The following is a 15,283-nucleotide window of genomic DNA, read 5'->3' as shown; positions in this document are numbered from 1 at the left end:
GAGACAACAGTCAAATAGTCTTTCCTGCAGTTCCAGTGTATTTTTGCTTCCTATAGATATCATTGCAGCCAATGCATTTACTAAAATATTCTTTTTCTAGGCAGAAGATATTAAAAATATTAAAAATAATAAATAAAATACAAATGGTGGATGGTGTTTATTTTAGTTATCTTCCATCTTTCTTCCTAGCAACATTACATTTTCAGCTTACTTGGAAAACATTTCAGTTTTTTTGGTGGCATCTGGAAGCAGGTTTAGTAACTGTTCCCGATACCCTTTTAAAAAAAAAAAAATCTTTAGTCTGCAAACTATCCTTTGCAGTCTGAAATGTGAACAACAGTTACTTCCACATTCCAGCAATTTCTTATATATTTTTATTAAACCTATGTCAGATGAACTACTAAATAATTAAATCATCTGATATTTAAATGAAAAAATAAGCAACATTGTTAAACATGTATAGGGTTGCAAGCATCTGTGATCAATACAAATGGCATTGAACAAAATTTAAGTGGAGAATTTGCTATTCAGTAAAATTAGAGAATTGGTTAAGATACTTTTGCAAGACCTGGTAGATTGGTGACTATTATTCATTTTCCTAGACTGAATATTTTTGGTGTATGCATGACATATATCTTATGTGTTTAGGGGTGGCATTGGGGATATGTGGATGTTTCAAAAGCACAAATGACTAGATTAGCATACATTCCAGCCATTGTAGTCACTGCCCATGTAATTTCTTAGGCACAGAGTATTTTTCAGAAGATAATCACCTGTGTGTCAGGGAACAAATTTGTATTTCCTCAGACACGTTACAAATCAAAGTAAATCCTAGAAATTTCAACCATCTTGCAAGAAAGTACAGAAGGAAAAGTAAAAATATGTATTTGTCACTTCCTTTGATACAGTCGATGTTAGTGTTAGCCCCCTGAGGGTACTCACAGTAAAACGTCATATAGTAAAATATGCTGCTATATCTGAATCCCTCCAGTGGGACTGTTTTTGCTGCTGGTGATAAACAGTAATCTTTGTTCTGAGGTTAGGTTAGGGTTAGACTTTTCGAACTTCTCTGAATTCGGTAAGCAAATTAAAAAGTGCTGTGTGGGTAGATGGATTGAAAGATTTAGTTTACATCATCCTGAGAGAACTCCTTTAAATTTAAGTTCATATCTGGTAGTGGAAATTTTTAGCTGTGTATTACGGTTATTGATCTATTTAGTTAAAACATTGTCCATATATTTAGAGTAAAACAAATGTCCCAACTCTGTGATTTTTTTTTTTATATATGTTTTGTCTTATCAGTGTACTAGTTGTGTGGTATTTTATTTTGGAACTTTCTATCTGGAGGTCGTGTCATGATTTCTGTTTTTTTTTTTAGGAGTTGAATTTCCAAAGGACTATCCCACAGGATGCCTTCTCGGATGTGTAAATGTAACTGACTGCCTATCTCAGCAAGAATTCCAAGAACAGGTCAGTAACTTGGTTGGTCTGAAACTTAAGGGAGTAAAATAGCATGTAAGGTGAAAAACCCATAATGAACAGTCTGTGGACTTCACTGAGGGAAAATGTTTTCTAGAAAGCAGTTTATATAGAAGTAGCCCTTAAGATAAACCAACTGTAGGTGCGTTCCAGTACATCAGAGAACTGTTGCAGCATTCAAATCTTTATCAAAGTGTAAGATTTCAGCAGGCTACACATTGCAGCCCCTCACTCAGATCAACCTTTCAAGATGGATATCCTGTCCAGGTTATTTGTTGCAAACATGACTATGGATGTGACTCTCTCAATGAGCTGCTTAAAATGCACACAACGGTAATAAAACAATTGTGGAATGTAATTAAAAAAGTTGTCTTGGCAAAAGTAAATGATTACAGTGGAAAAGCAGAGAATTTAGAAGGCACTCAGGTGGAAGGATAACAGGGTGGAACACAACAAATGGGAAAAGTAGTGTTTTGTTGTGTGGGCTTTAAGACATATCAACTTTTAAACAGTCATGTTTTTTTCTAGGTATGTAATCTTGTAAAAAAATATCACCTATTGGACTTTTTTTGTATTTTGGAAATGGCAGCCGTTTGGCATGGAACAAAAGGAGGTTGCAAAAATGGCCGTTTCACAGTAACTTTAGAAGGTGATGGAAGTATTTGGACAGGGAGCTCTGGTAGTACTGTTAGTAATAGTGGAAGAAGGTGGCTAGTAGTATGGCTGAGCTTATCTTGAGTGCTTTTCAGGAATCTTATTTTTTGGAAAGATTCTTGTTCTGATTGGCATGTTCTGACAAAAATAGCACATTCTGTGTAATATTTTGAAGTTCAATAATTGGCAATTTAAAATATTTTTACAAGATTTGAAGATTTTAATTTTTATTAGAACCATATAAATTTTTTATTTAAATGCAGTTCTGTAATTTGTTGAGGAGTTTGATGGAAGTTTACCGGGTTACCAGTATTGGTACAGATCTCTCTTTTCTACAAACTGGATGGTGTAAATCTTCAATAGCCACATACCACATTATCTGTTATTATTTTTTAACCAATAAAGCCTAACTTCTGTAAGAATGGTGTGATTTTTGAATACCAAAAAAAACACACATTAAGCTTAATGTATTAGACTAAGTAAGAAGCCATTTGAATTTAAACACTTTTTCTTTATACTATTCTGTCTGCAGAAATAAATGTTTTTGTTTGTTTTTTTCTCCATATATTGTTCATGGTTATTTTCACCTGCTGAATGTCAAAGTATGAATTTCACCTTGTAATTTATACATTTCAGTAGCTGTAGTTGTATCATTTACTAATATCTTGTCAAAAGGAAGTGAGTGTGATATGTGTGATAATCTTTATGGAAGTTTGGAATGTCAACTTTCTTTGGATCAATTTTCATTCTGACCTCCAGTAAGTGCACTGTGCTGCACAGATAAATACATGGAGACACTGGAAATGAATTCTACTGGCAGGTGTAAACGTAAATTAGATTAGGATACAGTCTACATATAAAACACACTTGAAGGGGGTCTTTTGGAAAACTAACAGTCATTGCAGGCCATGTGTTTTAAAAAATGATAAAGTAGGCTGCAATAAAAAGGTCCAAGGGCAGGATCCCTGCGCATTGTGCATGAAATGAAAAGTTTATATTATCTTAAAAATCTTCAGAAATCACACACATGTCCTGCAAACATTCATACTAAATCTCTTCATTTAATCACCACTGTTTTTTATGTGCACATAACTTCTAAGTACAGTCTGTTTATATTTTTGTTAATAACTGTCTTTTCTATTTCAAGTGCGAGCAGCTCTTCAGAATCCCTTTATGGCTTAGCTCTCCTGTTCCTTTTACAGGAGGCACAAACAGAGTGGCACTACGATTTCCGAACTCGAGTAAATAGAGAGGATGGCATTTTTTAGCTGATGAGCACATTTTGAATTATCTATATGCGTAAACTAACATAATCAAAGCTAGACAAACTTTGTGCTATTGGTCTCTTTTTACATATCGTATACAGAAGGGCTGCTATAGGTTTTTGCATTGAAATGACCCGGTGTAACTATAACACATTAAATACAGTTGTTGTTAACTCTTTTGCTTACAACTGCTTTACTTCTGGGTGCCCCAATAGCAATCTTCCATTACATTGTATACTGACTGTACTGAAACCTTGTAATTATCCATAATTGCTGTGCAATATTACTATTTGCTAAACGTGTAGCTTTAAATAAAGTAATTTGCAAAAAATGAAGACACTTAAAATACTTTACAGTGATTAGCAGCAAAGTACATTGGCAACAAAAGACAGGGAAATGAAATTTGGAGCAGAGCACGAGAATATTAGCATTTCAGTTAGTTCTAAGAGTAGAGGAAAAGGAGCACATCTGTTTCACAATACAGTATCAAGGTGGAGAAAAGGGAGAGATGCCTGAGGAGGAGCAGTAAATACTTTGTGATGGAGGTTTTAAGAAGAGCTTGCCACATTTTTCACTTGCAGAGTAGTTGAGAAGTGCTTTTTAGTGTGTCGTTTTTAATCTGAGAGTACTCTTCAGTTAATAATACTTTCAAGTTTTAAGAAAATGATGTACTCATAAATAAAGTGTTCAAATTCAGTTTTAGAAGATCAACATTTTAAATTTTTCTTTCTCCAGTATCCAGATACACATGAGGAATCGAGCTCTCCTTTTGTTTTCATCTGCACAAATCCTCAGGAACTGGTTGTGAAATTCCCAATGAAAGGCAAACATAAAATATGTAAGTTTGTTTTATTTGTTTTGCTTAAAAAAATATTCAACATTAATCAGACTTCTTTTTCTTAATGTACTTTCATGTGTTGCCGATTTGAGGTGTTACATGCAACTTGGATCGTAATTGTATAGAATTTTGACAAAAAATCCACGGGCCTTTTCTCTCTTGTTATCCCATTGATTTATAGCCGATCACTTTTGTAATTAAAGGAAGCCGGTAGGACAACAAAGAATGCTTCTGATTTGTGTAAGTGTTCAGGCAAATATAACCTCCATGAGCAGCAAGCAGTGGAACTGCAAATTGCCAATGGCAAAAACAGTATGTACCTTCAAACAGAAATAAAATGCGACTGTATTAAGATATTCACATGCACATCTTGTTTTTCTGCTAAAATTCACACCAAATAGTGTTTTTACTAAGATATGCTTTAATATCTCAGAAAAACAAAGATTAGGATGTACACAAATCACACACAATATTAAAAGGGGCCCACTGGTGTAATGGGTATTGCTGGTCCAGTCCAGTTGTCTCCTGTGGTGCCTTCCATGTGCAGCGTAATTGTTCACTTTGTGTATGTGTAGGGTTACTCAAGAGTCTGCTTTCTTTCCAGGGTTCAAAGGGATGCTGTAATGTACATTGGTTTCTAAATTGGCCCAGTTTGCATGTGGATGTGTGATTGAGTATGATCTGTAATTTGCTGGTGCCATTTGCATTTGCTTTCTACCTTGTGACATAATGCTAACACTGCAGACACCAGATTCTTGTGACTTTATGCTGAGTAAGTAATTCCAGAAACTGGATGGATGCAGAACTGTGTGCACAGCATATGAATTATACTGTATTTAAACAACCAAGATTTCCATCCAGAATAGAAGCACTTAACAGGGTTTTTATGAAAGTATTTTTTTCAGGAAAGATGTTGTAGCCACCGAAGTACAAGGCGAGATCAAGCACGGGTAAAACACGTGCCGAAAGAAATCGCTCAGTCCAAAAGTTTGTTTTAAAAATATTTAGTGAAAGTTAAAAGCAAATAATCCACACAAGAATAAAAGGAAAAATAGTTACACATGTAGAATAAAAGGCAAAAAAAGGAAAAATGTATCTTCTCTAAACTTAGCTTTTCTTGAGAAACTTTAGCTATTTCTGTAATTAAAAGTTCTTTTCTTCTTCTTTGCTCAAAGATTCTTAACTTCTTCTATACTTAAAGATTCTTAGTTTCTCCTTCTGTACGCTTTGAATGTACGGCTCTGCACTTAAATAAGTGGCGTTTTATGAATTACCTCAAACACTCAAAAGGCCCATAGGCACATGCCCGGGCAGAGTTTAAAACCATATGCCTTCCACACCTTGGAGCTGGTCACTAACTGAAGAATAAGGTTTAGTCAGAACAGATAGAAATAGCTAGAATATACCAACTTCACTCAACCTATCAGGGTTATAGGAACCTCCCATAGATTATGCTTTGTCATCTTGTAAAATATTCATGAATCTTGTATAACTGGGAAAATGGCTCTTACAGATGTTATCATTGATAGTTTTTTTTGCATGTTTATTAGTTCTCAGTAATATAGCTATTGCTTGACAAGTCTAAATTTAAAGAATGTTAATGAGTGAAAAATATGAATGGCCAGGAACTTTGAAAAATAAGGAACACACTCTGGAAATCCAGTTTGTGTACACTAGCATTCAAAAGTCTGTACACACCAAACAATCTCCATGTTTTTGATAAGTTGATAATTTTTTTTTAAGGCACCATTACATTACTTAGAAATATAACCAAAACATTACTAATGTTGAAAATGGTTATTACTGCAGGACATTAGTGATTTATGATTTATTATTTAAGGATGAAGCCAACTGAGGACCAATAATGCGTTTGTGTTGTAAATTACAGACTGTGATGTACGTATCCTCTTGTGCAGTTATGCATCTGGGACCACCACTTTTTCTGTCCTGGTTATATCCAGCTTTCCCTCTTCTCTCAAGACAGTAGTGAACATATTTATATGAAAGTTTCAGTTTCTTGGCAATCTTTGAGATAGAATAACCTTAATTCCACAAAACAATCATAAGCTATCAGTTTCTATCAAAAATGTTGCAATTTCTTGCAGATTCCAAAGTTTTTGCACCCATACTTTATATGTATGTATGTATGTATGCGCCTATCTACAATTATTGCCGCCCCTGGTAAAAATGTCTGAAAAGTGTTGTAAAAAGTCACAGTTTGTTGAATTATCCAAATCTCTGAATTACAAAAAAAATCCCTCATCGAGAAGTACTTCTGGATGGCTTCCTGTTTAAGTGGAGTATAAATATGAATTGGCACAGAGGCCAGCTTCCCGTAATCATTCGTCAATGAAGAATAATTCCTCATCAAAAAAAAAATAATTTTTAGCAAACCACACATGCAAAGATTACTGACACCCCTGCATTTAATCTTTTTGCAGCCTCCCTTTGCCAATAAAACAGCACAGTGCCTTTTCCAATAACATCTTATAGGGTTGGAGAATGTAGAGCAGGCAATCTGAGACCATTCCTCTGTACAGAATCTCTCCACAGCATCCTGGGTCACAGGTCCTCCTCCTGCGTACTCCCTTTTAAGATCATCCCACAGGTTTTCAGTGGGGTTAAGGTATGGGGACGGAGATTACCGTGGTAGAAGCGTTATTTTACACTCCTTTAACCAGAAGCGTTATTTTACACTCCTTTAACCATTTTGATTTGGATATTTGGTTTGAATCATTGTCCTGCTGCTGGAAGATCCAAGGACTGGCCCAGTTTTAGATTCTTGGTAGAGGCAGACAAATTTAGGTTTAAAATCTGGTATTTCATGAGTCCATGATGCCATGTACCTTAACAAGGTTCCTAGGGCCTTTGTAAGAAAACCAGCCCCACAACATCACAGAATATCCACCATATTTGGCAGTGGGGATCAGTTTCTTTTTGGTACAGCCATCCTTCTTTTTATGCCAAATCCAGCTTGAGTGTTTACTGCTAAAATGCTCAAATTTTGTTGAATACCTTTCTAGTCAAGGTTCCAGTGGCATTTTTCTCAAGATAAATTTACTTCAGTTAAATGTTGGATTTCTCTCATTTGTTTCAGTGTGAGATTAGGGTAATTCACCAAAAAAGTGATTTTTTTTTTTTTTACTAAAACTTTTTACTCTTCTGTTTGTAAGTGTACATAACTGCCTTTATTTTATTTCCACTAATATTTTACTTTAAGTCTATATATTAAAGTATGGTCTCAGCTGAGGACTGTTTTTTCTAACAGAAGAAACATTTTTAATGGAGCCTTTTACAATAATTATACAAATTTATGAGGGAATTTATAATTTAATTTGCAATGTTTTACAGTCCAACCAGCCTGTTGATCCTTATCCTTTAGCTTAGCCAGTGATTGTAAATTTCAAACATCAGATTTTTGTGTAATATGGAATCCTCCCTTCCTGATATATTTTTCTAAAGTGCGTTTTCTTTGTCTGTCTGGTTTGATCACTCCAATTAGATCTGCTATCATTTTTGCTATCAAAGTTTATATAAATTCCCATTTGTCATTCCTTTGACCTTGTTCACTTTTCCAGTTTGTCAAATCCAGCTTTCCTTTTCTGCACTGCTTTTCTAATACCTCACATTCCTTAGCCTTCACTCTTGCCTTGTCTGTTTCCTGTTTGAGGGTGTTGTTCAGGTTCCTATGTTTCTTATGCCACTCTGTGTTTACCTGTTTCCACTTCCGTTGTTCATTCATCTTCGGCAGCATACCTCCTGTGATCCAAACTTCTTTGATGTCATCTTATGCCTCTACCTGACCTTATTTCCTGTCTTCTATTAGCAGCAGTCCAGTATTTTATCCTTCACACAATGCAAATTAGATTGTGCGTTTTTCATTTTCTAACAGTATTGGCTTACGGTCTAATTTTATATATATTTTATATACTTTTATATAAGACACATTAGGACCTGCATCCATATGCTCCATATAATGGAATGATAAAAGGCAGGTAAAAACAAAAAGCTTTGATAAGAGAATGTCGTTTATTATAAATGTTAATAATAAGGTCGCTTCTGGTGCACCAAGCTATTCTGAGACGGGGGTTCCAAAAATGAAAGCTGGTTTCTGGTGCTAGGGTTCTTTATGTCCCATCCGGGGATTAAAAAAAAACAAGACTCTGTTTGTGGCCACAGGAAATAATGTCTGCACTCTTGGAAGGGTTTAGTTCTAGAGGTAAAAGGGGAGAAGTTGTTCCTAACATTACCCCCTCATGCCTGGAGATGGTACTGCCCGTTCAGTTGTCTGACAATACACACAGTTCCTATAGCGGTTTGAACACCTTCTGGCCAAGTTTTTTTTATTGTTTGTATGTGAAGTAAGAAATAGCAAATACAACTTAGACAGCAAACAAATTAAAACTTTTATATGAAAATGTTAATGTACATCCAACTATCCATCCATCCATCCATTTTCCAAACCTTCTAGAGCCTATCCCAACAAAAAATGGATGCAAGGTATTAACAAATCCTTAGATGGGGTCCAAACCCAAACTCGCATAGTACAGCAAAGCAATATTCCCATTCCACACTAATGAAAGACCTTCGGAAGATTGAAAAACAAAGTGGTAGTGATGCTAAATTAGCAGACTGTTTTTATATAATTGTTCTGGACACCTGTCTTGACCAGTTTTTCGCTTGGCAGTAAATTTATAGCATCTTGGATTTTAACAAATCTCATTAGTTTCCTCAGCTCTTCTATGAGCAGTGTGTCAGGTTTATGTTCACAGTATTCTATACAACACTGGCTGCCTTAGAAAGACAAAGCAGGATTATTAAAGACGTCAGCCAGCGTACGCAGCTGGTTATGTCAATCCTCCTTCCTGGCAAACACTGCAGGACCGTTGAAATTCGCATCAGTAGACTCAGGGACAGTTTCTACCCACAGGTCATAAGGCTACTGAACATTGAATATTATCACATAAAAATACTGTGTGTGTATGTTTATGTATTTGTATATAATATATACTTGTCACATGTATGCAGAGTTGCTTCCTACGGTAGGTTTAGTCAGTAAAATTTTGCTCTGGGAGAGGGGGGAGAAAATCTTTCCTCCAGGGGAAATTATTTAGCAACTGCACCTCTCAGCAGCATCGAGTACCCAGTAATAACATAAATAATGTACATTTTCTTTCATGACCATATTACATACTTGCTTCAAGATTATAAAAAAAATCACATCAGACTTGCATATTATCAGTCTAGACATTCTAGTCTGTGTTCAGAAATCCCACCCTCCATGGAGGAATTACTGTAGTATTGTTAGGACTGGACTTGCTGTGTAATTTAATTCTAAACTGTTTAGAAGACTAACAATGAATTATTACTGGGAACATAGTTCCCTGCTTGTGCCACCACTCCCTTCTGAGTGTGGATCAACAGTTGACATGGTGTTTCAGTTTAAGTTACATAAATATACAAGAAAAGAGTTTAAACAATAGCTATTTTTAGATATGTGTTAATTGTTGTGAAGCTAACCTATTTAATCAGAAACATTTCAATTAACCCTCCTCCTTTATCCTCCATTTGATTTTTTTTATTTAGTTGCAGCATACACCTCACAAATATTGAGTTGTCTCAGTCAATTGTGTTGGAACTTTCAGTTAATAACTTAACGTACAGTATGCTGCTAAATCTGTTCCTCACGTATTGCGGCTCTGTCCTTTCAATTTACTCTTATTTCTGGTAGGTTGATTACAGTCTATGCCATTAGATATTTTTATTTTTACAGAGAAATGTCACAGCCTTTAACATTTGCCATTTTTCCCCTAAGCCTCTTGGTATTCAGTTATAAGTTCGTGATCACTAAATGTATTTCTGCTCCATAAAGCTTACTGTCTAGATACTGTAAGTATATTTTATCTAATATGCCTTAACTGGCTGTTTTTGTTTGACTTTAATTTCTTATCTGAAAAAGTCTTTCATGTTACCATTAATATCGTGCAATATTATTTGACAAGTACAAATTAAGTAATTTGTCTTGTGTCTCCCTGTGCTTTAGATTTTAACTAGCAGAGAATACCGATGTTTAAGTTTTTAGTTCCAGTTCTGTTTTGTTAAAATAGATATGTTTGTTGTTTCAAAGCTAAATTTTGGAAGCCAAATAATTATTATCACAGGAAGGAAATGGAAATTATTCAATATTAATTTAACTCCTCTCTCTGTGTGTGGACAAAATATAATATTATGCCATCCATACCTGTATTACAGGCTTAATGTAACTGCATAACTGTCAGATTTCTTCTTAATTCATATCACTTTGCAAAGTAACTATCACTTCATCTTGCTAACAAGCAGATTTTCTCAAGGGCAGCTGCTGAGTGTGAAACTGCAGTTTTGAGTTACAGAAACAAATGATTAGGGCATTTGTAGGGTAACTCCAGACATGCAGTGAGATGGCTAGAAACCCCCATGATCTGCGCCCTAGGCGAATGCCTAATTCACCCCAATGTTGGTGCCAGCCCTGACTGTCAGAACATCATCACCCTTCCCAATCTGTGTTGGTGTCCAGCAGGGTTCAGCGCTGTCACCAGTCCTTTTCATCCGGTGCAGACATCCAAATGCAAATCCCATTGACACTACTGTATGCTGATGATGTCATGATCATGGAAGAAACACTGCTCTCGAGTGGCTGGCACAAAAATGGATTTGATTGAGTCGAGGAACATGGCCTATGAATAAACATCAAAAATACTGAGTACCTTGAAAGTGGCCTGCAGATGGCCAGGACCATACGTGTGGACAATCAAGACCTGAACAAAACCACTGAGTTCAAGTACCTGGGCTCTTGTGTAAGTAGCAATGGTGAGAGCTCCCCTGACACATGAGTGTGCGTCTTGAGTGTCCTTCTCTTGAATCTACTGCTGCCATTGTAAGTGTCAGCATCTCTTAATTCAGTGCTGGATAAAACAAAGTCAGGAAGTAGAGTCATAGATACCATGTAGATGACCACACTGATTAAGTGGCTTACAAACGTACTCTAAACTTAAATGTATAATGACTACGACGAGTGTCGTGAGGGTAGGCAACAATTCACCCAAATCCTGTAAGATCATTGATTTTTTTTTTTAAATGTCAAATTGTTTTTTGACACCTTCTGCTGAAACCCGTGCAATTTCAGATGACCGATAGAACTGCACCTGTGAAAATCACTTTGAGTCACAAGATCTCAGTGTAGACAGACATTAATGTGATTATAATATTTAGAAACAGACTCCTGTCTCTTCTCAAGTTTCTATTTTGCTGTGTATTTCCATACAGAACTAAAGTGATGTGTTCTATCTATCTATCTATCTATCTATCTATCTATCTATCTATCTATCTATCTATCTATCTATCTATCTATCTAGTACCTTTCATTATCTATCTATCTATCTATCTATCTATCTATCTATCTATCTATCTAGTACCTTTCATTATCTATCTATCTATCTATCTATCTATCTATCTATCTATCTATCTATCTCATTTGCCTAATTGGGAGTATCTTTTTTTCTGCTGATCAGTGTCAAAAATAACAAATCTGTTATTCATTGTTGTATAATAATAAAATATGAAAATGTCAAAGAGTGACAATACTCTTTATGCACTATCTGTCTGTTTATTTTTCTGATTGTAGGCAGATATGAGTTGATGTGAAAAAGTTGTTTTGTCAGAAAGGGATTGACAACAACAACAACATTTATTTATATAGCACATTTTCATACAAAAAGTAGCTCAAAGTGCTTTACATATTAAAGAATAGAAAAATAAAAGACAAAATAAGAAATTAAAATAAGACAACATTAGTTAACATAGAATAAGTGTAAGATCCGATGGCCTGGGTGGACAGAAAAAACGAAACCAAAAAAATACTCCAGACGGCTGGAGAAAAAAAATAAAATCTGCAGGTGTTCCAGGCCACGAGACCACCCAGTCCCCTCTGGGCATTCTACCTAACACAAATGAAACAGTCCTCTTTGTAGTTAGGGTTCTCACGGAGTCACGTGATGTTAATGGTCATACAGACTTCTGGCTTTTAATCCATCCATCATTGTTGGAACATCACGGTGCCACCACCAAAAGGACACCGGAAAAGGAAACAGAAGAGAGTACGGGTTTGAGTTGATATTGTTATTAAAATTGTGCGCAGAGTTGAGTAAAATCAAATTGCAACTGCGTTCTCTTATATACTGCAGCATACTGAAACCTGCCGTTTTAGGAGTGAGTGACGGAATTAATGCTGGATTGTAGATTATCATATATGTGCCAGCTTCATTTCAGACTGCAGACTTGTAGAAAGACACTCTTTCTTTTTTGTTTTTTATTTGCTATCTGTAGTACAGATATGAAGCATGAAATGCAAGTACAAATTGCAAGTCAATTGTTATTTGAGTGTAATTTTTAGTTTCAGCCACAACTGCAACTCAGATGTCTTCATTTTTCCATTAACCATTTATATTTGTTGCCTCCTTTTCAGTTGTTCTCTACTCACTGTCCTTACATTGGCACTGCTGCCTTTTCTGTGCCTTATCCAAATCTGATCGTTGTGTCCTAACCTTTCTTCTCTTGCAGTTTATATCTAGTAATGCAGTCATCTCCTTTTGTGCACATTTCCTTTTATGTGATTCCAAAATCACTACGAATGTTCTGTGCTTTTAACATGTTTTCAAAACGTTAAAATATGTGCAGCAAAGATCTAACATGTTTTTCTGCTTGTCTTGTTTATTTTGGCTTGCATTAGTAGCTTTTTTGCATGAGCTCTGATACTACGGTATGTACCATGGAATTAAATCCAAAGCATCAGAGCACAGAAACAAAACCAGCTGCCATAGCAGCTGAATCCAGAATGCTAGGTCTCTCCCTTCTTATCAGGCATTTGCCTTTTTCTAATACCCCAAACCAGACTAACCAGTGACTGTCAGCTTGCTTGACTAAAAACAAGACTTTTTGAGATGCGTTGTTTGAATCAACTGCTCTAAGTGAATGATTAGTGTTTTACTAACATCATTTGTCTTAAAGGCACCCTGTGAGAAACTAGTGCTGGGAAACTTAGTCTTGGCTTAGTGTGGAGCAACGTCGGTATGTAGTTGATTAGCTCTAGCTCGTGTGTAGAGAAACTTAGCATGAGATACGTGTTATCTTAGAATTCTGATTCTAGTTTTCACAGAATAGCTTCCTATTTATAAGTATTTAAAAGTAAGCAACAGAGCGACCAGTGAACCTTGGAAGAGTGATGAGACTGGATAGACCAATATCAGCAACTCTGAAAATATTTTGTCAAAATAAAGCTGTAGGAAAAATGATAAACACAAAGGTCATCCTGCTTCTTCAAAAAAAGCACATAATAACTAAGCAGTACTTTTGCCATTTAATTAAATGAGTGCCATACATCTACATATTCTTTTATCAACATTCAGTATGTACTTTGCTGCTCCATACTGCAGTGCACTATAGCTTGCGGTGTTAATTCATATTTTAATTGTTTTGTTTCTGCCAAACCAAATTACATTTGTTTAAATATAACACTGCTGCGGTCAAAAAACTGAAGGATCACAACAAGATGAGGGAGGAATGATGGCTCTGTGGCTAAGGATCTGCACTGGTATCCCGAAGGTTGCCGGTTCAAATCCCTGTCACTGCCAAAAGAGATGCTACTCTGCTGGGCCCTTGAGCAAGGCCCTTAACCTTCAGTTGCTCCAGGGATGCTGTACAATGGCTGACCCTGCGCTCTGACCCTAAGGGGTATGTGAAAAACCAAGTAATTTCCTTCGGGATTAATAAAGTATAATAAAAAAGAAAAGATAATACTTTTTATAACTTCAAACCTTTCTAAAGATGTTGTCCTGGCCACTTTGAAATATCTTTGCAGAAACACCAGGAATTGAGTTCTTGTCGTTACTCTTTGGTTTTGTTTCAATGCAAACCAAAAACATGCGTACAGTGCATTCAGAAAGTATTCACAGCACATCCATCACTTTTTCCACATTTTGTTATGTTACAGCCTTATTCCAAAATGGATTAAATAATTTTTTTCCTCAGAATTCTACACACAATACCCCATAATGACAATGTGAAAAAGTTTACTTGAGATTTTTGCAAATTTATTAAAAATAAAAAAACTGAGAGAGCACATGTACATTAGTATTCACAGCCTTTTCCATGAAGCTCCAAATTGAGCTCAAGTGCATCCTGTTTACCTGATCATCCTTGAGGTGTTTCTGCAGCTTAATTGGAGTCCACCTGTGGTAAATTCAGTTAATTGGACATGATTTGGAAAGGCACACACCTGTCTATATAAGGTCCCACAGTAGACAGTTCATGTCAGAGCACAAACCAAGCATGAAGTCAAAGGAATTGTCTGTAGACCTCCGAGACAGGATTGTCTCAAGGCACAAATCTGGGGAAGGTTACAGAAAAATTTCTGCTGCTTTGAAGGTCCCAAATGAGCACAGTGGCCTCCATCATCCGTAAGTGGAAGAAATTCCAAACCACCAGGACTCTTCCTAAAGCTGGCCGGCCCTCTAAACTGAGCAATCAGGGGAGAAGGGCCTTAGTCAGGGAGGTGACCAAGAACCTGATGGTCACTCTGTCAGAGCTCCAGAGGTCCTCTGTAGAGAGAGGAGAACCTTCCAGAAGGACATCCATCTCTGCAGCAATCCACCAATCAGGCCTGTATGGTAGAGTGGCCAGACGGAAGCCACTCCTTAGTAAAAGACACATGGCAGCCCGCCTGGAGTTTGCCAAAAGGCACCTGAAGGACTCTCAGACCATGAGAAACAAAATTCTCTGGTCTGATGAGACAAAGATTGAACTCTTTGGTGTGAGTGCCAGGCATCACGTTTGGAGGAAACCAAGCACCGCTCATCACCAGACAATACCATCCCTACAGTGAAGCATGGTGGTGGCAGCATCATGCTGTGGGGATGTTTTTCAGCAGCAGGAACTGGGAGACTAGTGAGGATAAAGGGAAAGATGACTGCAGCAATGTACAGAGACATCCTGGATGAAAACCTGCTCCAGAGTG

The 15,283-nt window shown here is 36.4% G+C and overlaps 1 protein-coding gene across 3 annotated transcripts in view; it reads left to right on the top strand.

Annotated features, from left to right (window-relative positions):
- The window catches only part of trip4 (thyroid hormone receptor interactor 4), a 47,741-nt gene that overhangs the window by 31,242 nt on the left and 1,216 nt on the right, over positions 1-15,283 (top strand). For all 3 annotated transcript variants that reach the window (XM_039773472.1, XM_039773471.1, XM_039773473.1), the window contains 2 exons: positions 1,379-1,470; positions 4,134-4,236. In XM_039773472.1, coding sequence (XP_039629406.1) covers positions 1,379-1,470; positions 4,134-4,236 — 195 coding nt within the window. The remainder of the gene's footprint in view (positions 1-1,378; positions 1,471-4,133; positions 4,237-15,283) is intronic.

This window comes from Polypterus senegalus, chromosome 12, assembly GCF_016835505.1.
Source record: "Polypterus senegalus isolate Bchr_013 chromosome 12, ASM1683550v1, whole genome shotgun sequence".
Classification (NCBI taxonomy): domain Eukaryota; kingdom Metazoa; phylum Chordata; class Cladistia; order Polypteriformes; family Polypteridae; genus Polypterus; species Polypterus senegalus.
The sequence above is the reverse complement of the archived record's forward strand: the minus strand, read 5'-3'. Positions and strand labels throughout refer to the sequence as shown.